The sequence below is a fragment of the Notothenia rossii genome, assembly GCF_949606895.1.
Source record: "Notothenia rossii genome assembly, chromosome: 7".
NCBI lineage: Eukaryota > Metazoa > Chordata > Actinopteri > Perciformes > Nototheniidae > Notothenia > Notothenia rossii.
This window is the reverse complement of record NC_136905.1, coordinates 18,447,618-18,471,092: the sequence shown is the minus strand read 5'-3', so window position 1 is coordinate 18,471,092 and position 23,475 is coordinate 18,447,618. Positions and strand designations below refer to the sequence as shown.

Here is a 23,475-nt window from a genome sequence, read left to right as displayed (position 1 = left end):
TGTATTGATGCTTGGAAAGGTCTCCCTTGAAAAAGAGATCGAGGATTTCAATGGGACCGCCTGGTTAAATAAAGGTTTAATATATATTTTTTAAATGTGCTGAGCTGAAAGAAGTATAATTTTTTGATCCTTTACTTAAGGATCAAATAACTTAAGTAAACAATGCCACGTGGTATATTTATAATTTAAATCCCATATCAGTATCAGAAGGGATTAAATAGATGTCATATGTGATTAATACATAAACAACAGCATTTTAATGTGGCATGTTGATGTGGAACAGATTTGAAAAAACTTTTAAGAGGATTTGTCTGTAAACACTAATCTCAAAAGTAAATTGCTCCAGCTGTCAGATAAATGCAATTTAATAAAAATAAAAACAACAAAAAATATTACACGAGTAAAATATCTTATCCCATTCCACCATTGGCACAGTCCATCCAGCATGTGATTCTGTAAGCGTCACGTGATGGAGGAACATTTACCACAATGATGTAAACTGAGAAGACATATCGATTATTCATCGTTTTCTTTGTGTCTGAAGTTATTCTCCTACTTCAGATAAAATCAAGTAGCCTATTGCAATTAAAGTAGTCTCTCTGCATACTACAAGTGGTACTTGTAAAGAGTCCTGCAGGTGCTTCCACTTGGTCTATCCAGCATAGGAAGAGGGATATAAATGTGTTTTTTGTTTTTCATGTTGCTGTTACTGTGAACATTGAAGTAAAAGGCCAGACGTGCATTCAAGTGTCTTCTCTATGCATTGTACTTTTTTTCGATTAGTGTGGCGGAAATGTGTGGCAGCACCATGGGATTATATTTCTCCACTGAGCACAACAGAGCAAAACCCGATCCGCTGCTATTACGTAACAACCGGTGACATAACTCTCTCCAGCCCGGGACGGTCAGGGCACACGGAGCGCGCGGGGAGGGGGAGGCCGGGGCGCGCGGCTTGTGAACGGCCGGCCGGTCCAGCTGCACTCTCCCCTCTGCTGCTGCTGCCTCGGGGGGAATTAGATTATTTCAAAAATAACCACACATGAGGAGGTGTACTTTCGAGCAAAAAGGGAGGCTGACAGAGAGGGGTAACAAGATGACGACCGAGTTCTGGGTCCCACTGTAAGGACAGGAAGGAGGCGAGATGGCAGTGCATGTTTTCAAATGCCTGCGCCGGCCCGGGCGCTAGAGCAACCAACAGGTAGTATGAGCTCGAGTTTTGTCACGTTACCGTCTTAGTCTAATGGCGGCAGTGGGTGTTCAAAAATAAACTGACTTGCCAGGGGTTTGTGTGTGTGTCTGTGAGAGAGGAGAGTGTGTAGGACCACCCAGTGTTTTGACAGGAGAGTTATGGAATATGAGGAGCTCGACGTGCCCCCCACTGACAACCCCATCAAAAGAGGTAAGGCCGGGGATCCATCACAGAGGTTTATTCTGCAGCATGTCTGGGCTTTGTGAACTGTTTTGCCCCTGGATGTAGCATATGGTGTTTTAGCGGCTAATAGCTGATTTCTTCTTTTATATTTACACTGCAGTGTTACATTGTGTCTTCATGTCCTCTCTCTTTGACATAAAGCAAGCCTTATCTCCCAGCATGCCATGCTTTGTCCACTCCCACCCACATTTATCTCCTCCTTCTGTATCTCACTTTGCTTACCTTTTCCTAAACTGGCTGGTCGTCCCATGTCTCATTGTTCACTTTCTCTCCACTCACATTCATCTTCACCTGTTTAACCCTCCTCATCCCTCTCACTGCAGTGTGGTTAAGGTGCTGCGAGTGGGTAAGAATGGCAGTAAGCCGGAGTAATCCTTAGGGATTACTTCTTATTTTTGCTTCTGTTTTTGGTCAATGCATTACTATTCAAAGCCTCTCCTCGGCTAAAATCAAACTTGCAGTCACTTGATCAAGACACATTGTCCCTCTTCCAGAAGCCCATTGAACACCTTTCCTATTATAATCTCAAGCATTTGCTAGAGTTTACCTGCAGAGCTTCACCAATGGATGAGAAAGGCACATTGAAGAAAAATAAAGTGTACTTTTTTTTACAGTGTAGTAGCAACATCTAGCTTGAGTTAAGATAGCAGGATCACACTCAATTAAATCGTCCCGCATTCTAGATGTTATTCATTCGACAGTGCACACCAGCAATTACGCTAATTTTCCAGCTTCGTTTGTTCATAAAAAGTCATTTATTTTGACATTAATATAGTGATTTGGTGACACTATAGTACCAAAATATATAGATAAAGAGACAAAAGATTGAGGTTAACAGAGAGAACCAGAGTAAAAAAATATGAACGCATGCAAACCATAAGGAATATTCATTAATATTGTCCAAAGTAATGATTTCACAATCTTGGATTTTCACTGCACAATCATTATGGCCAAAATAATAACAAAAACAACTTTTGAAAAAAACGTGTTTCTTCTTATTTGTATGTGGGGGAGAAAGACAAAGCATGAGCGAAGGGAAACATAAATGAATAAGAGCTGGATTATTTACACGATTTTATCATGTGTATTATTAACATGACAAATATTAAAATGTTTATTATAATGGTTATTGTCAATGCCGCTATATTGCAACACTCCTACTATAGTCCAAAGCATTTTTTTTATCTTGTCAAGTGGTAGAGATTTTACATTTTTTATTAAAATGTGGTTAGATACTCAATTGTACTAGAGGTAAACACAGGTTTGTTTTTATATCATACCTAAATTGCTTTTAAACTCCTTAAACTTAACTGCCCTGCCATGGGTGAGTGATGTCATTGCATTACATTAATTTAGCTGACAATAAGTAGATTCATCCATGAAGAAACCAACTCAAAAGCAAGAATCCTGCAGGTACATTTCCTATCTAAACCCAACCAGATTAAGTTCTACTGCATTATCTCAAAGCCAAACCTTTGTAAGTGCTTTTTTTTTTGTTCAAGCCAAGATCATTTTATTTTAAATTATGAAGATGAGATGTAAGGAATTCCGGTTGTACCAAATATGTCAAATGTCAAATATTTCTTGGCCATTTGATTTTAAATCATGTATAAGACATCCGGAGCTGGAACCACGTTATACAGGATACTGACCCGATACTACGGAAAAAAACATTTGAACAACCTTAGAGCTACACAGGAGGTTGAAGATATTTGTAAAAGAACAGCATCAGCTAATTTATCAGATACTGGAATTGCTGTAATGGCGTTTCAATCTGGTTAAAGTGAAGTTTCAGTGTGGTTGCACAGTTTTCCATTTAGCTGAGATGGCTCTTCTTAAGGTGATTCTTGGTTTTAGTGGCTGTTGTGGGTGTCTGCTCATTTTTCTCGAGCGCTGGGTTTGAATCTCTGGCACTGCTCCACATTGCATTTCCTCCTGTCTGTAGAGTAAACATGCTTCCGTTCATTATTGGATTCCAACTGTCTCTGGTGTCCCTCAGGGATCTATCCTAGGTCTTTTCCTCTTTTATTCTGCAGTGATTTGTAAACTTAATATCCGTGTTCGTTGTGATATCCAGCCTCTAGCCTCTCTAAAAATACTTATTTATCATTCACAATCATGATTTCCTTTCAAATTAATTGGTATAGATGTTTTATCGAACGGTCAGTCATTTTTAGGCCAATAAACGGTGTAATGTTTTCTGCAAGACATTCCACAACATCTATTTCTATTCATTTTAAAACGATGAATCCGGCTTGTATTTCTTCGCACCTGGAGCAGTGTGCTTTAACGTTTTATGGTGGCTTTTCTTCATTTGTAAGTAGTTAGTTCTGAGCTACATTTCTGGCTTCTTAATGATTCAACACCCTCAGACAGCTTTGTTAGTGCCATAGATTTGAGGTTAGTTTCTCTTTTGGTCATCACCCTACCTTTTTTATAAGGCTTGCCCTAAACATAGTTTATATTGATGTCTTTTTTATGTATTCCGTTTGTTGTTTTTATAAACATTTATTATTAACCTTGTTATAGCTTTGACTTCTTCTACACTACTTATGTTACACTGGCATGAAGTTGGAGAGTATTTATAGGATTTTTTAAATATTGTTTATATTATAATATTGTATTGTTCTGTGCTGTATGTCATGGTTTATAATAAGGCCAAGCTGTCGGCCTGCTCTCAGGGTTCAGTGGTCTTCAGCGCTGTTATGTAACGCAGCAACTGTCACTTCAGCAGTCAGCTTAGATGTTAGAGTGTAGAGAAGAGAGTGAGTTTCTGACTGATGAGTGGAGTTGATGTTTGTGGCTCTGTAATCAGCACAGTCGTTTACAGTGAGTATTTGTGTGCGTGCGTGCGTGCGTGCGTGCGTGCGTGTTTATGTGTGTGTTTGTTTGTTAAAACTGTGTGGGGTTGACGGCTTGGCTGACAGGTGTGTCTTGTCACGTGTGCATGCTATGTCACATTTAGTTAGTTTGTTTAAAAGCCGATGCTGCTGATTGCATATGTTTTCCCCCTCACCTCTAGCCACCGACCGCTAACCTTTTTCTGTTCCATTACCATCAACTTTAATAACTAGAAATCATTAACACCACATTTCAGAAATGAGCATTGGCCAAAATTCAGTGTGCTGCGGATTACTTTTAATTATTTTTAGTAAGTGTGTAACTTACCACAGTAAATGCCTATGCATGCAGTTGTGCATTTACATAACTGACTAACACAACTATATGGATGCAAGGCCTTTGAAACTGTTTAAAATAATACCTTTTGAAAGGTTAAAAAAAATTATTGGATTAAAAGAAAATAATAATTAGAGTACGATTTCATCCAACATAAATCTTTTTACTTATCAAACCCTCACTTGGGCTTAACATTTATTTACTTTTTTCCGTGTGTGTGTGCGTGCACTGCTCTGCTTTCTTTCCTTGCTTTCTGCTTATGAAGCAAAACTGATTTGATGAGGGAAGGAAAACAGTGGAAACCACAGAGGGCCTGATGTGACACCAGACAAAGACCGGCTAGCTCTACGTCTTCCATTGATACTTATCTCCACTGCCTTCAAACATCTCTGTCTCACACACACGCAGACGCGCACACACAACTCCTGAAATAAACCCCATAGCTCAGAATTGCCCCTCTGCAAGTTTACTCACACTCACTGCAATTCAGACTTTCTCACAATTGTGGTCAAACAGGTAGACAAAAAAAGAGCACATATTGCTTCACAGACACCCACTTTCCTCTGCCTTTATCTCCTGTGTGTGTGTGTGTGTGTGTGTGTGTGTGTGTGTGTGTGTGTGTGTGTGTGTGTGTGTGTGTGTGTGTGTGTGTGTGTGTGTGTGTGTGTGTGTGTGTGTGTGTGTGTGTGTGTGTGTGTGTGTGTGTGTGTGTGTGTGTGTGTGTGTGTGTGTGTGTGTGTGTGTGTGTGTGTGTGTGTGTGTGTGTGTGTGTGTGTGTGTGTGTGTGTGTGTGGTTGCCAAAGAGTCACACTTTTCATTGTGAAAAGGAATTCTTTAATTGAACCTCTATGTTATCAGTAGGGCTTCTTATCTGTCCACAGGTTTTTTTTACATTGGAAACAAATACAAAGAAAGTAATGCATTCTTAAAACCCTGAGCCAAACTGCCATCAAGCATTTAGTGAGGAGTTTATATATGTATGTTGAAGCAGTTGTGTCAAAACACTTTTCATAGCTAATTTAGTCCCTTGATTCAAATCTAAATCAGTGTATTTCAGGATTTAGATACTCATTTGCAAATGTAATAGGTTTTAATTTATTCTAAAATCACAATAATTTAAACTATTGTAAACATGATGATGTGATGCCAAGCTAACCATGCTACAGTGCATGATTTAGTGGGAGAGAAGTATTCAGAAAATGCAGAAACAAATATTAATACAAAATAACAAAAGATTATGAACAAACTCCAAAAATGTAAAAGTATCATATTCTAAAATAGTAGCAGAGGTTTTGGCAACAATACACACTTCAGAATAAATGGTATTATCGAAACACCCCCTGTTATTGTAATATTATATTATCAAACAACTATTGTGTAGGCACTACTTTTATGCTTTAGATTTGGAGTTTTGGGTATTCATTTCTTCCTGAAATGTTGTGAAATAGTGTAGTGAAATGCAAAGTAGCAAAACACTTTTTTAAATAAATATAGCAAGTACTTCAGTATATAAACCTTGCTTCTTTGTAACATGGACAGATTGAACCCTCTTTATGAACATGTGTGCCATTGAGCCCAGTTTGGGGGTTAGCCTGAATTTAAAGTGTAATCTGTAAAGCTCATAAGTACACTGCATGTTGTGTTTTTGTGTGTCAATTACTCTACTGGATGCTCAGCTTGTAGTTATACTTACATTTACAGTAAGTGTCGTGTAGTTTTAAAGTTACTAACTGAGATGTTTCTCCCTCAGAAGGAGCCGTGTCCAAGAAGACTCATTTGAGTAAGTTCTCTATACATTTTTTGTTATCGTGTGTGTGTGATAGTGACATTGCTTGTGTTTGTGCTAGATATTTGTGCATGCATTTGTGGTTAACTTCGTAGTTACTGAACATACAACATGTTGCACCTGTACAGCAAATAGACGCACTGTGGTGTCGCTGGAGTTGGGCCATTAGCAGCATAGTGTGTGTGCTGTGTGTTGCACCTGTGTTGCCCCCCCCCCCCCCCCCCCCCCCCCCCCCACACACACACACACACACACACACACACACACACACACACACACACACACACACACCTATATACCGCACACACCGGTAAGAACACCAACTTCTATGGCTTTGGCATATTGGCATCCGAATGCAGATGACAGCGATAACATCTTGTCTGTTTTTAACTTCTTTGGTTTAACACTTTCTGCCACAACTTTAGCACACCTGGCTGTGTTATCAAGGGTGGAGACGCTGAGCGTAACACACCACCAACCTTCATGTTAGCTGGTGTGATGATACTAAAAAAATAAGCACAAATTATGATGACTTTATTGATTGTTGCTTGTGAGTTAGAGTATTTGATAAATCGTTTTGGATTTTGTTTCTAGGATAGCAGTTAAGAAGTGGTGTGAGATACACAGCCAGGTTGGCCTTGTGTCATTCAGTCAGCTGCTGTAGATGGAGCGATGATAGAGTGAGAGTAGGCACCTACAAGTATCAGAGTTTTAACTTTTCTGCTACCTTTTACTTCACTGCATTCATCAGGGAAACATGTGTCTGCATTTCTCTCATTACTTAAACAATGTAACATACAAAACATAACCCTCTCAAAAAATATGTTAAATTAGTATTATAAACTACCTAGCTGAACATAAAAAGTAGTTATAATGAGCTCCAAGTCTTTTACTTACATGTTTTACCCGGTCCCCAGTTTATCCTTTTGAAAATGGTTAGATTTCAATTCTCAGGGAGATTCTTAAAGCAGTCAGACATCATGAAGTGGATTTTTTTTTAAAATATGTGGTAAAGACTGAGGGGGTGAAGGATAACAACAAAGGTATAAGGAAAAAGTACCTTGAGAAAAAAAAAAAGCAAGGGTAAGGGACAGTCCCCCCTTTCTTTGTCTTTTATCTCTTCTTTCTCTCATGACACACACACACACACACACACACACACACACACACACACACACACACACACACACACACACACACACACACACACACACACACACACACACACACACACACACACACACACACACACACGCATCACAAGGAAGGTGAGGCGGTGACAGACACTCAAAAGTCTGAATGTGTGTGCTGAAGCTGCAGTGAGCACAGCACCCAACCTGACTCGCAAAAGGACGAACGACAAAGAGAAGAAATACTGAGGGAATAAGTTGCGTGGAAAAAAGTGTGTCAAGTATTGTTAGACAAAGTGAGAGGACAAGTGAGTTGTGAAAGTGGGACAAACGTCTGAACAAGTGGAGGAGTGAGGATGATGCGAGGTAGGGATGAAGTTCTTTGGCTTGTTGTCTGTGTGTGTGTGTGTGTGTGTACGTGTGTGTGTGTGTGTGTATGTGTGTGTTTGTGTGTGTGTGTGGCCGTCCAATCAATATATTTTATTATTTATGTTTTTAGGTCAAAGTTTCTCATCTACCCATCCTCATTTCCTAGTTTATCAAACGTGATTGTATAACTGATGCTTCTAATGCACCATATTGTTATGAAGATGCTTTATATGTTTTATAGTTTCACCTTAAAGTTGAATCCGCTTATCTTTTGTGCTTTTATCAAATCTCTGAAATAACTGGGTAATCTTGCACTTCGAACATGTTGACCTCTTTTAATGTCTTTGTTTCACTTTGCATGGACGTGGGATTAAGCATTTTAATTATGGCTTACGCTTTTCATTTAATTTATCCCTGGGTTGAACTTCATTCAAATGTTCACACATTTTTACATATATTCAGCCCTCTCTGCTTTGTTTTTATTCATTTTTTATTGATTAATCAGACATGTTTTGTATTAGTTCTGTGTCATATTACTTAAAATACACACATGCTTTTGCAATCAGTTCAATTTTCACCTTATGAAGGCCGATGTTTTTATTTGTTTTGAAACTTAACTGAATCTCCAAAGTTCTTGATGCGTTCACATCAATACGTGTTTCAGTTTTATGGTTTGGTAACATGACTCAAACCCTTTGATGGATATAGATTTGAATCATGTCTCAGATATTTCTTCCCTCTGCCTCCCACATACAGCAAGGGCAAGAAGCTGAGCTGCCTCTATATGTTAAGAGACAAGTGTAATAAGTGCATTAAGTTCAAATGTATATACTTTTTATATTGATGTGCAAAACAACTTTTGTTTAGAGTCATCATATATCCATCATAAGTGGTATAATTGAAAAATTACACAAATTAAAATTCAAGTTAAGGTTTGTTAAATGTTGCAAACTCTATAGCGAATACTGAAATCTTACCAAAGTGCAACCGAAAGAAACAGGAAAGCAGGATGCTTCATGACTGCAGTGTGTCAGTTTGAATGGACTGACCTCAGAAACATACAGGATGCAGAGGAAATGCTCATATTATTGTCAAACATTTAGAATGATTTCTTTTGCAATGATTTTTTATTCATAGTCATTTAAAAAAACAAAAACAGGTAGAGAAGATAAGGAAACAAACAATGATACACTCTTTCTGTCTTGCAACATGCGAACACACACACACACACACACACACACACACACACACACGTATAGATACAGAAGCACACACTGATCCGCAGCTGCTTTTTAGATGGCGTCTAGATATAGCATATCTCAGCCCTGCAGCTGTGTGTGAATAGTGTGTGAAAGAGAGGCTCCCATCGCAGACACATTTTAACTTCTGTGTCTTCTCTTCAACAGCAAACATTTCATTATGTAAATGTTACACACTCACAGTGGGCTTGACGCCGTCACAATTTACGCACACACACTTTTCATATGGCTTTGTTGTTGAGTTCGGGGGATTCTTACAGTTTCTTAATCTGAGAGGATTTCCTTGTTCCTCTGCACTTCCAAAGCAGAAGCGGTTGGCTTGAGATCAAAGCTTACATTAAAATCGCAGGTGACACATTCCCCCCAAAATATGGTTAAAGAAATACAACATGAGCTGATTCATACGTGTGTCTCCTTTTAACAGCCCCATGTTCAGCCTGCACTTCAAAGTTAGACATGGTAAGTCTGATGCAAATTGGTGTTAAGATTATAAATCCCCTTCTTTCAGATTCTGTAGGAAGATGCTCTCTTTGTTGTTGTCAAATCATGAAAGAAACTCAGTAGTGAATGAGTTTATATGACAACCAGCCCAGTTTGATAACAACCTAAAGATATTTATCACCCGTATATCTGCAGTCACCGTTGTGATGCAACATGAAATATAAAGTAGCTAAATATTAAATACAGGAGATTTTCAAGAAATACTTTAAATAAAAAAATACCCTTTTAGAAAAAATAATGTATATCTTCTGATAAAAAGTTGTTTTGTCAAAGATCCTTTTGTACTTTTTGCCATTGGTTAAGATATTTCTTATATTAAGGTTTTCCCTTTAAGGAAAAATTATTCTGCCAGAAATATTAAAAAGTTGATTAATTAAGTCAGGGTTCATTTGAAAGATTTTACATATCATTTTCCCTTTTCCACTTCAGAACCAATTCATTTAAATGTAAAGATTTGATACAAAATGTAACTATAATCTGCTATATTTTTAAATGTTAAAAGCATGCGTTTGATGTATTAGTCAAATGTATACCTTTTATATTAAAATGCCACAGCAAGATACTTAACAAAAATCTTAAAATTGTAATTTATATGAATTAAAGTAGCCCATAAAACGTATAAATAACAAAGTGCCTGCGTACGTGCGTGCGTGTCTGAGGATGTGATGTGTGTTTACAAAGTTTGTTTGCGTATTTACCAAATGAAAGTTTCCATCAGAGGAACATTTTTTTTTTTTTTGTTCGTTTACAGTGCAAAGAACTGCTGACGAGTTGATTTTTGCAGAGAATGAAGAGTTGAGATAAGCAATCTATAACCCCCCCCCCACACACACACACACACACACACACACACACACACCCCCACACACACACCAACACACACACACATACACACACACACATACACACACACACACCAACTCACACACACACACACACACACACACACACACACACACACACACACACACATACACATACACATACACATACACACACACACACACACACACACACACACACACACACACACACACACACACACACCAACTCACACAAACTCAAAAGCATGTACTCACACACGCTTTCTAGGATAAAATCCAGACATCAAACCTTTTTCTTTGTTTATCTTTTTTCTCTTATGATTGCCCTATATATTAGAGGTATGCGGCATATAGATTTGTATTGCATTTCAGTTTTATTTGGTGCGATTTGTCATACTTTATCGTCTCATTGAAGTGCTTGAGAATTACAAAAATTGGGAGCCAAAGCGATTGTCCAGCAGGAAGTTGTTCAAGAGTGACCTGTGATTCTTTCATTATCTATATTTGCTGTAATACACAAAAGCTTCTGCTGTTTGTACTACGACTAAACGAGTGTCCTTTTCAAGTCATTGATAACCCAAAAACTAAACTAAATGCTCATCAAAACACGTAAATCGGTCCGTCTCTGTGTAGCAGAGTCTTGCTACACTTTGCATGCGGAAGCGTGGGAGGGCACTCTTTTATTTTGACATCAAACCAGAACATTTCCACCACCGCACACCTACTGTAATCAATCATCTTCTCTTCTTAACAATGTCGATTTTACGAACCCTGAAATTGATTGGATTGGTTGTTTCGTTGAAATCTCATTGCAGAATTTAGTAGATGTTAATACAGATTAGTGTGGCATGTTCATGGTTGGTTTCATACTGTAGAAAGAGCGTTACTGAAACAGAGCGGAAATATAAAATGTTGAGGGTTTAACAAGAGATATTGTAAAACATGACATAATGCCACTGAAACTAAAAGTGTTGCTTGGACATTGGTAGCTAAATGAATCTTCAATATTGTTTGAGTAAATACAATCTACAGAAAAACCTATTTTTACTTCAATAATTAGTTAATGCTGGGTTTACCACATGATGGTAAATCAACATAAACCATTTAGTGCATTCGCAATTTTGGTGAAAAAAGAAATTAAACTTGCATGTAATTGTAAAATAGTGCACCGTTTTTCAGTCATATTGTCTGAAACACACAATAACCCCATTCTTTGTCACAAAAAGAACCCGCTATCAGAAGAAGTAAGGGTGGTTTAGTTATTTTTCAGTATTTCATCACTACACTCACACACTAAGAGATGTTGGCTTTGATTGGTCTGAGTCTGTGGCTGGAGATAACAAGGTGAGACCATGAAAAAAAAGCCCAAAGAAGTTTTGTTCATTTCCACTTACTTTCTAGATAAAGGTGTCTTGATTCTCACAGGCCAATAAAAGGCAGATTCCCTGTGTGTGTCATTTGTAAATCTGATGCTGCTTTACATACTGTGCTGTGTGTGGTTGGGTTGTCATATATTTCATATTTAAGAGCTATGCAAAGTCCATGAATGAGAAATGTATGTGATTGCTGTGTGTGTGTGTTGTTGTTTTTTGTGTGAGTACGTGTGCGATCAGTGAAAGGTTGTGGGTCACTGTGGATTTCCTGTTTTTTTGAGGTTGACAATCAGAACTGAAATTGCGAGAAAAAAAACCCTGCAGAGACCACTCATGCTCCCCTGCACGCAATCATAATCACAAGTCAGCTACTTTTATCGCATGACTTTATTTGATATCTGATTTTTATGATATTAAGATTGCAGGAAGTCTTTCAGCTGAGTTTCTTTTACCCAAATGATCCAGTCACGATTACTGACAGTTGAATTTGTGAAATACTGTAATCCTTATCATGGTGAATCTTGAGGTCAATTAATCAGCTCTGTTTGCAGCAGCAATCTCAAAATCTCAATTGTCATTTCTGCTTCATCACACATGTGTGAACTCTACGTGATATTTAAAAAGTGTATTTCACCCCAGACTGGCTGTCCTCCTGGAGCCTTCAGGTGATCCCTGTGGCACCAGATAAAGAGGGCACACACTGACACACTAACACACACTCGTGAGAAAATCTGACACAGTTATGCACGGAAACAAAAATACTACTACGTACCGTAAAAGCATCAGAGAGTTTGTGTCCTAGAAAATAATCACACCTTCAGTGCTTTTGGGGAAGGAAGAGTGACAGGAATAGATAAAAGGAGATTATTTAAAAAAAAAAAATGAAAATACTGTTTGATGTGTCCCCATATAATGTTAAATGTGTTGTATATTGCAAATACACAGTCCTTATTACTTGAATTGGACATATGATTGTCAGGATATACTAAAAAAAAACTGTTCACACCTGCCCCCAACAATGGTGTCTAGACATGTGTGATTCTTTAATGAATCAAAGGACATCCGATTATGACAAAAATCGCCACTAAGCAAGAGACTGATGGGCGTGAGAGTTGCATAGATCAGGGGCAGGGGGGAGAGGAGGGAGGGCCGTTACTGGCAGTGATGAAGGCAGAGAGAGTTCATTACTGGCAGCTGTAACTTATGAGCGAGATAGAGAAGGATTTTTGAAAGACAGTGAAAGACATGAAAGAGGGACAGTCAGAGTGAAAAAGAAGCCAGTCAACCACTTGAAAGGACTCTGAGGTTGACACCTTCGTCTTCTCCGTCTTTCTCCACTTGCAAATATTCCACGTCCTCAGAAAAATGCTCGCCGTATTTGATGTTATTTTGTTCATTATTATTAATTAAGACAGGAGGTGTTTAAGAGGAAAATACCTTTGGTTCTCGTTGGGCCCACAACAGTTGATAGATGTTTAAGGGGAAGTACAGCCTCACTTAAGTTCTCACGGTAGGAATCGCTTTGCAATGGACCACTTTGGGTACAAAAATGAAGCATTATGATGTTTATTGGCATATTTCACCTCTTTAGAAGCTGTGTGATAAGATAAGATTGGTGATATGTGGGTTTTCAAATTATCTTTGAATCAGAAAACGATCATTTTCAATATTATTTTAAAGAACAAGCTTTTGTGTTGTTTAATTTTATTGAGACATTTTAAGCTTTTTTCAAAATGTTAAGCTGCTGATTAAAATGTAATGTGGGTGTGAGGTGGCTGAACTTTAAAATGTTGACATACAGTAAATGCTTTTTCTTCTGTGTTTCAGCCCAGATTGAAATTATTCCCTGTAAGATCTGTGGGGATAAGTCCTCTGGAGTCCATTATGGAGTCATCACTTGTGAGGGCTGCAAGGTGAGATGAACAACATAGCTACTGTAAACACACAAACACACATACATTTGACATACTAGGAACAACAGTCTAGAGAATTAGATGAGGCCATTAAAAACCATGTTTTTCTGTTGGATATGAAGTTGGATTATTTTACCATAACAACTGTGGATGAAACAGCTAACCTTACAACAATTCACCTGTCAACACCTCGAATACCTCGAACACACCAGCTCCTTAGGTTAATCTGTACACACACCTGAAGTCTGAAAACAACGCCATATGATTTTACAAAGGTTTATGTGTCGTACTATTACTTAACCCAGGGCAGTTACATCTTGGAGTCCTGCTGATTGCCAGATCGGGGTTTGCTATTTCCTCCTTTAGACTTTAGGATGTTGACATTGACAGATGAGAGTCGTATCAATCTTTTTATTTAACTTTCAAAAATACAGAAAAAAAGTCTACTTGCCAAATTGATTTATTCTTTGAAAATGAATCGTTCGAGCTAGCCTGGCGTATCGGCTAATATTATTTGGTGATGTTTTTTAATTCTGCATAGTATATTTGGGATGATAACAAACAAGAAAAGTGAGTAAAGAAATGTCCAAAATGAGTTTGATGTTATTTAGAAACACAGTAATGTTTAACGGTTTCTTCATCAGAAAGTACTTTTTTTTATTTTTATAAAGGGATCATTTTTTATAATGTTTTGCGGAGGTGAAAAACTGTTGGCTGATATATCATATTTTTGTAAATCATGATTATCAATATTTGTATCTGCATCAAAGTTTCTGTTGGGCTCTGTTAACGACTTGGTACCTGGTTCCCTCCTCAGGGGTTCTTCCGGCGCAGCCAGCTGCCCACTGTCTCCTACTCCTGCTCCAGGCAGAACAACTGTCAGATCGACCGGGCCAGCCGCAACCGCTGCCAACACTGCCGCCTGCAGAAGTGCTTGGCACAGGGCATGAGCAGAGATGGTGAGACACACAAATGGACAAACTATCTTCTTCACTCACAGCATTTTTTTTATTTCAATGTGTTCATGTGTTTGTCCTCCTCAGCTGTGAAATTCGGGCGGATGTCCAAACGTCAGCGGGACTCTCTGATAGCTGAAGTGGAGCGGCACCGGCAGCAGCAGCAGCAGCAGCAGCTCCAGGAAGACGCCCCGTCTCTCTTGTCCTTCGCCACCAAGGCCCGTCCAGACCGCTCAGCGCAGCTCCTTCAGCCCATGGCCTCCGCCTACTCCTTCAGCGGGGATTCCGAGCTGCTGTCCTACACCGCTGATGTCCACCCTTACCTGATGTGCCCACCCAACGAGTCCCAGGTGTCTGCTATGATCTACCGAGGCTCCGCTGTGTCCCCCACCTTGAGATCCCAGGGGAGGGGAGACAACAGCGGACACCCTGAGATAAGAGGTGAGACACTTGTGTGTACCAATGTCTCTGTGTTCCGATCCCTTCATCCTCCTGTGCTTATTCCTCGTTTGTCTTTTCCTTTCTCATGTCAGGATTTGACTCCAGACAGCCGCCTCATGATCTGGTGGCGATTCACCCCTACAGCCCTCTGGAGGATCCTTACAGCATCTATCCTCACTCTCTGAGAAACGGCGGTGAGCAAACAGCACAGTGGGCTAATGTGTGTTGACTGTATTGAGTTTTTATATTTATTAGGAGCTTCTTTCTTTGATTTTCAGATGAGCTGTGTGCCAGCATCGTGCGCTCCCACAGAGAGACCACTCAGTTCAGGTTGGAGGAGCTGCAGGCTCTCAGATGGAAAGTGCTCAGCAGAGAGGAGATCCAAGTCTACCAGAGCAAAGTAAACCAGCCTGATGACTGTTTTACAATTCTCAGTTCTGACTCTCGTATCTCAGAACAAAACATGCCATTTAAGAAGGCTTGAGGTTAAAGCTACCTTTGATTCATCAAACAGAAAACTGAGAAAACTTGTACCATTCCTCCCTCTTTGATCACACAGGAGTAGTATGTTCAATTTAATGTTAATTACTTTATTGTCTTTTAAGCACATTTTGTATCATATTTAACAAATACAGAGTAAAAATACTGAAACTTGCTATGCTTGATCAGATCAAAGGACATTAACATTTAGGATGAGTTCAAATCTGAGTCACTTTTTCTTTAGATTGATTTGAATTTTTATCTTGAAATAAACGTACCCTTAAATATTGAACCAACATTTTATTTGATTTATTATCCCCACTCCCAGTCGGTGGATGAGATGTGGCAGTACTGTGCCATCCGACTGACCGATGCCGTGCAGTACGTGGTGGAGTTTGCAAAACACATCCCAGGTTTTCGTATGCTCAGCCAGAACGACCAGATTGCTCTCCTGAAGACCGGTGAGTTTCCCTGACACAAACAAGAAGTCACCTTCACCTTCATCAATATCAGAAATAGATTTAACTTCTCTTTTCTTCTCTCTTCAATCAGGCTCCATGGAGGTGGTTCTAGTCCGGATGTGTCGCTACTTCAACACAGAGAACAACACCGTCTTTTTCGATGGGAAATTTGCTGGACTTGAAGTCTTCAAGTCTCTGGGTGAGTAGTTCCTTACACGCTGCTCAAACCTGAAGCACAAAGGCAGTTCTGAAACCAAATGTGCACTGAACAGAAAATATAAATATTTGGTGATTTATCATGCTCTGTGGTTTCTTATCTTGCAGCATGTGGTGATTTAATCACAGCAGTGTTTGACTTCGCTCATGATATGTGTGCTCTAAAGCTCACTGAGCAGCAGATCGCTCTCTTCAGTGCTCTGGTGCTGATCAACACAGGTAAGACCAACTCCCCTGTCTTTCAATTATGTAGATTGTTATTCCCTCAGATCTGAAACATAGAAAAATGGGAAGACAATACAGAACCTACAGTTGGTTACCAACAGGCAACATCTGGCAACATGTATCCTTCTCTATGTTTTCAGATTAACATGGATGGTCCTTGATGATTCAATGTTGGGGTCATATTTTTGAGATTGTTCAGAATGTAATTTATTGATTTTAGTCTAAATCTATCTAATAACAGACACCATTTTTATCAATATTGCAGAAAATGTGTTTTGTATGAAATTAAATGAAATGTATTCTTGCCAAGTATAATCCAATTGTTAAAGAAGCTTCTCAGCATTCAGGTTTAATTAAAAAAAACTACATCAGAAATAAACCTTTTAGCCTTTATCCACCACATGTGTTTTCGCCTTCATTCATTCCCATACAATCGGCCTCTCTGCCCCCTAGTGGCTTTAAATGGACATGGTAATAATAACAGGCAACATTGGGAACCAGTAATATATGTATGTAGGTCCATTTTAATGTATGTTAAGGGTTTAAAAAACGAAAACAATTTTTTTCGTCTTTCTGTGCAGAGCGTCCGTGTCTGGAGGACAGAAGCAGAGTTCTGCGAGTGCAAAGAAGCGTGGAGTTTGGACTGACACACATTCTTCACCGAGACAACCAAGAAAGTCTAATGCACAAGGTACATGCCTCAGTACCGGGCTGAGTTCTCTTTCTCCTATTCTTCTTCCTGAGTGTTCCTCACTGTAATAGAAATCTGATTGTGTGTGTGTGTCCTCCCTGCAGCTGTACCAGAGGATGGCAGTGCTGCGTTCACTGTGCAGTCTGCACATGGAGAAGCTGCGCTGGTTCACTCAGCGTTACCCACTCACCGCTCACTCTCTGTTCCCTCCTCTCTACAAGGAGCTGTTCGCCTGTGAGGCCGAGCTACTGCCGGGAACCACTCACTGATGATTCACTCGATCATGCAAAGACACACACTTATTGGAAGTTTCTTCTTTACTTCCTGACAGAATCTATTTTTCTAATAATTAAAATAAATGAAAAAAAGCACCGTAATCTTAACTTGTTTAGTACTGTATTTTATGAATTCCTGCAGAGTTTTTTTTGATAGATTGCATCAGATAGAAATATCAATATTTTCATAGTTTAAAAGTATTTTATTATCACAGGGACACATGCGTTTTATTGTTGTTTGACGGTACATGGTCAGAGGGGTCCAGAATTAATTTTCTCTGCTACCATGAGTTACAGTGCATCTGGATACAGACATTTTAAAAAGCAGAACACCTTTCATTGTCAACTGAAGTTTCAAATGCTAGTTCAGAAGATTGAAAGTACGACTGTTTATGTATGTGCTAAATATGTCCGAACAGAGACACAAGGCAAGGAAGCTGATGAAGGTTTATGTTTTTCAATTTTCTCTGATGTTCAGAAGTGACAACCAGTTTCTAATTGGCCAGAGGTACTCTCTCAGTCTTTCATGAGCCTGTAAAAAACCTTCCTTCACATACCACACACACATTTGAAGGTTAATATAGTGCGTAACAACTAGCCCTACAAATAATGAAATATTGGTGTGTGACAATTACATACAGAGTGTTAAATACACCCAGAAAACAGAGACAACCTGCCTTGCTTCTGTCGAGAGATGTCTCTCCTCTTCAGGTTCAGAAGTCCTGCAAAGCAGCCGTACCTCTTAAATGTCACCCTTTGTGTTTGAACAAATCCTAACAGGCTGTTGTTTTTTTCAAGCTTGGAAAAAGATGTTGCATTAACTGTATACATTACATTAAAATGTGAGAGATAAAGTAGTGTTCAAACTTTTGCTTTTTTTCTCAGAACTTGTATATGATTTGTTTACATAAATAAAGCCATGACTAAAGAGGAAATTATGAGAGGTTTCATCATTAAATATTGTATGACCAGATGTGGTTCCAGGAAAGGGGAACTGCCTTTCCTGGAACGACTGAGTTTAAAATTAGGCTAATTCCATGTAAATGAGACAGATGTGGTAACTTCATTTGTCTTTTAGTGGTGTAATAAAAACAGTCTTAGACTTATGCAAGAAAAAGATGCACCACACACACACACACACACACACACACACACACACACACACACACTCACACACACGGTTTGCATGCATCTTAGCTCTGAAGTGATTAGCATGATCTCAGCAGCACAGGCATTGTCGTCATGTTCTTGGGAGTTGCTGCGGCAGCACTCAACACACAGGAAATATTAGTCATTGTGGGTTAGTGGAAAGTTATTAGGTTGTCATGGACAAAAAACAGTTGCTAACGAAGTTGAAAGAAGGTGAATTAAAAGACTCTGAGTCAATTGAATGTCGTAATTATGAAATTTTCCTTCAAAAACATTTCTTTGTCAAATGTACCTACAGTAGTCACATTTTAAAGCTGCTTTTATCTTGTGTGTGTCTGCTAAAATAGATAATTACTACAGCAACATGCAATGATTTTTGTTTTTATATTTCAGTTTGAAAAGACTGAGTAAGCAATTCTTATTGAGATATTCTCATGTTGAATAGAGGACAACACCAGCACAAACTTTTTTGATTTAATCTCGTGTGGATTCTAACATACTTGTCTTGTGCTGTTCTGGACCTGTAAAGTATAATTGAGCAATTCAAATAAACTATCTTATTTACTCTTCAAAGTGAAGGAAAATAGCCTACAAACTTTCAAACAGAAACAGTTTTCAGCAGCCTTAAATAAAGTTGCATTTGTTGGATACAATTGCCTCAATACCACATGTTTCTTTTTCCAGTGTGAGAGAGACAGTATTGCAGCCCTGTGTGAGTCTGTTTTTGCTCTCTGACCTCTCAAGGGAATTTCGAATCGGGACAAACACTTCTGTATACAGTTTCCGGCTCCCGTCCCTCAACTGCACCCTCCAAAATGTTGTGATATCTGCTGTTTATGGTGGGAAAGATCTGCTGCCAGAGCAGCAAAGGCAAGATAATCTTTCCAGTTTAAGCTGTGACCTGTAGAGAGTAAACTGTGGAAACTCATTAAAGGACAGCTGCAGATGGGGTTGTTCTAATTTGTTTAGTTTTTTGTTGTTGACGAGAACATGGCGGGAGGGACTGAGTCTTCCTGACCGGAATCTGTAAGGTCACAATAACCCTGGACTCAAACTCTGTGTGCGAGAAAGAAGAGTTTAAGGCCTTTGATATCTCTCTCGAAAAGCAAACAATGACTCAAAAACAGGGTTGGTGGGATGGACAAAATACAGCCCTAGCTATACATTATTAAATGCTTTTAAATCGTATCCTTTATTCATCCTGTTGAATATTTTTGACATTCGCAAAATAATGATGTGTTACAATCATTAGGTGTAGAGTTTAAAAGACATACATTTTTGAATTGTGGAAAATGTAGGCTCCTGTTTTTTTTCTTCCGTGGTCTTTGTTGGGGAAATATTTTCCAAGGCCCATAACTTTGACCCATGTCATACTCCTGACTGATCACACGCACCTGTAACCTTGGCTGATGTGCTCTCAGTGTTTTGTCTCCCTGTTCCTGCCTGTTGGCGTCAGCTGATTGAGGTGTTATCATTCTATCTTGTTATGCACAATGTTGATTATTCTCTCTGGACTAAATACATGGGTCTGGGGTAGAGTTCTTCATAATTGACGTGGCAACTCTGTCGTGAAGTCAGAACCTCTGACTCTTGTTTTGTGAATTCTCCGGCCGAAGCTCCAAATAAACCCATCAGCGTTTGCCATCAAAGCTCCAGCTCTCCCCGTGTCTCCTTTGAGTCGGTGACTCCTCCTGCATTGCTACACAGAAGTTCCCCCCGCAGCCTTTACTTGAATTATTATATAAGAATTTGAGGCTTTGATTAGAATTATATTTTTGAATCTTACTGTGCAATTAAAAAATGTCAACACACCCTTTAAGGCAGGGGTGGGGAACCTCCGGCCTCCGGGCCGTATACGGCCCGCGAGACCATTTGGTACGGCCCTCGGGGTAATTTATAAACACACGCAAAAAAGAAAAACATTCAAGAAATCTAGACCGCAAAATAATTAAACAAGCTTGTTTTTCCTGGCCAAGGTCAGGGTCCTTGAACACAACATGAGCCTAACGTGTCATCACGTGGTATATGTCTCGTCTGACTGGAGTAGTGATGGGATTTATGGCTCTTTGAAGGGAGCCGGAGCTTATGGCTCCGTTCCTTTCAAAGAGCCGTTCAAAAGAGCCGTTTTTTTTGGCGGGGTTACTTGGTTTGTCTGTGAAATAATCACCAGGATAATGATTGACTGTATTGCCAGACCTAATGTCAATAATCTGCTTTGTAAACACGACACAAGGTGGCGCCATATCCATGTCATTCATGTCCGTGAATGTACTACTTTGAATTTACCCTCCGTATGTGTTAAGTAAATAAAGTTGCCTTGCCTTGAATGAAATTCACGCAACTCTTAATATAGATACTGTGTTTTTAAGTGGCGATGGAGATCATTTGTTGGCCCTGCTTTAAAGGATATTTTGCCTTTACAAATGGTGCGCTTTTTTGGTTGAAGTGCATCAAAATGCTGCTGCGTTTTCGCGTTTGGCTCATTTTCCATCCGAAAAACACGTCGTCTACCTGTCCTGTAGCCTACCACTTGTTATGACTTCTCTCTCTCGCGTATTCCGTTAAGACCCACCCCATCTCACTCCTCCTGCTGAAACCTACTAATCAGAGTAGGGGCGGGTCTTCACAGAATACGTTTGGGGAACAAAATCAAGCTTTTTAACAGGCGAGTGGATTTTGGCAGGCAGTGAGTGCGGACTAACAATTGAACGATAACAAGAACGGCTCTCACCAAGTACGACTCGGTTCCCCTCGTTCATACCAAAGAGCCGTTCAAAAGAATCGGCTCGTTCGCGACCGACACATCACTAGACTGGAGTGTAGTTCTAACGGAGAGCACCAGAATGCGGCTTCGGGCCGGGACTTCACAAATTGCAATACCCATAAGGAGCTGTACACATGCCGCAGTTTTTGCGTGGCTTTGTCTTTAGTTGAAAGCCCAGTGGCGATCTGTCATACTGATCATACAGTCAATAACGTTGTTGTTATTAGCATCTGGTTAGCTAGCTATGCTAACGAATATAAGAAGCTTTTTCTCCAACCAGTGAGGTAAAGGCACATCTTTATATGATCATTATAGTTATAGAAAAATAAGAGAATAAAGTAAACAGTTATACAATACTAATATGACAGTAAAAAAAAGTTGTTATTAATAAACAAGAATACAGTTTAAAAGGGAATTGATTTGTAAAATATCCATAAAGAAACAAATCTGCTTACAGTTCTGTTTCATATGGGTGTTGAGAGATGTATCCATAGATCTCTTCATGTTGCTCTCAAAGTGCACCAGATTGATGCTTTTAACTTCAACATTTAAAAAAAAATCTTCATGGTGGTGCATGCCCCCAAACCCCCCTAGATGAGGTTAGGTCCGCCCACCCCCACCCCACTTAAATCATGTCCACATGGATATGAAACTAAATACATTTGCACACATCTTGTGTCCATATCTTTCTGTTTTGGTGGTCATGCCACGGTACATGAATGCGCGGGTCATGGTCAAATATCTGGATTAAGAGGTTGCTTTTTCTTTGCACAGCATGAAAGAAACGCGAAATGAATGGGCTGTGATTTGAGTTTTTTAAGCAGACGTTGAGTTCAATAATTTGTACGGCCCTCGAAGGATGTTGTACAAATTGAAATGGCCCTTGAGAGGAAAAAGGTTCCCCACCCCTGCTTTAAGGTATCACACTCAGACAGAGAATGGGATCTATATTTTCTTTAGAAGTGTGTCTAACGAAAATATAGATGTGTGTCTAAATCCATATGTTGGACATCAATGCCAAGTTAACTGTCTGTATCTGTTTTATGGTGAATGGTATCAGTTTTATTCAATTTATCTTTTTTTTTTTTTTTATCGGTTGGCGTTACACAAAGGCATTAACCACTTAGGCAGAGTATACAACTGGATTTTTAGTCAAATAGGAATCCAACCATTTGGAATAAAATGTACATTTTTAAAAGTACTCCCTACAATCATTGAATATTTATGATATTTCTATAAATTAAATAAATAATATAAAATATTAGAATTTGTTCATTCATTGTCAATAGCCAAGAGGATAATTAGCTGGGCCTTATGGCAGGGCAATAAGTCTTAAACATTGGCGAAACGCCAGTGTTAAAAAAAGAAGAAGTCATTAACACATGTGCTCATCAGAGTTTGGAGAAGTACTCAGATGTTGTACTAAAGTAAAATAAAAGTACCAGAGTGTAGGAATAGTCAGTTAAAAGTAAGTCCTGGTTCTGCAATCAAAATGTTACTTAAATAAAAGCAAATAAGTATTAGCATCAAAATATACTTAACGAAGTACTAAAAAGTAAAAGTAGCCTACTCATCATGCAGATTGGCCCATTTCAGAAGAATATATTACATGTTTTTATTATAATAATGCATTGATGTCTTCATCAAAGCTGGTAAAGGTGCAGCTAGGCCTATATTAAATAACTTTATACTGCAGGGTATGTGAATTTACTCCAGGTGTAACTAAAGTCTGATTTAAGAGTTGATTATATTTCACATCATTAATCCAAACCTGCAAAGTAACTAAAGTTATTAAATAAATGTAGTGGAGTACACTTAGTATTTACTTCTACATCGTAGTTGGGTAGACGTGCAAAGTAGCATCAAATACTTAAGTAAAGTAGGCCTATCTCCAAATTAGTTCATGTTCACATCACGTCCAACAAAGACGTACCCAGGATTTCAACTGAGTAGGCCTACCTATGAGTCATGTTGTAAAAACTTCCTTCCCTCCCTCTTTTCTTCCTCACCCCTTCTCGCCCCCCTGAAACCCCACAACTATAAAATCTGTTTG

The 23,475-nt window shown here is 39.0% G+C and overlaps 1 protein-coding gene across 8 annotated transcripts; it reads left to right on the top strand.

The window, feature by feature from the left end:
- The first annotated feature begins 886 nt into the window (after nt 1–886).
- Nucleotides 887–18,363, top strand: rorc (RAR-related orphan receptor C). 8 transcript variants are annotated; one of them, XM_079691624.1, is made up of 13 exons: nt 887–1,198; nt 1,308–1,399; nt 6,363–6,389; nt 13,679–13,764; nt 14,582–14,723; nt 14,808–15,161; nt 15,254–15,355; nt 15,440–15,561; nt 15,970–16,102; nt 16,194–16,301; nt 16,427–16,537; nt 17,125–17,234; nt 17,339–18,363. In XM_079691624.1, exons 1-13 carry the CDS (start codon nt 1,152–1,154, stop codon nt 17,501–17,503), a joined length of 1,599 nt encoding a protein of 532 aa, XP_079547750.1. In that variant the 5' UTR covers nt 887–1,151; the 3' UTR covers nt 17,504–18,363. The 8 variants fall into 8 exon arrangements, with proteins under 8 accessions (XP_079547750.1, XP_079547749.1, XP_079547752.1 ...); XM_079691623.1 differs by having other exon boundaries at nt 6,360–6,389; XM_079691626.1 differs by having other exon boundaries at nt 1,304–1,399.
- The last annotated feature ends 5,112 nt before the right edge of the window (nt 18,364–23,475 follow it).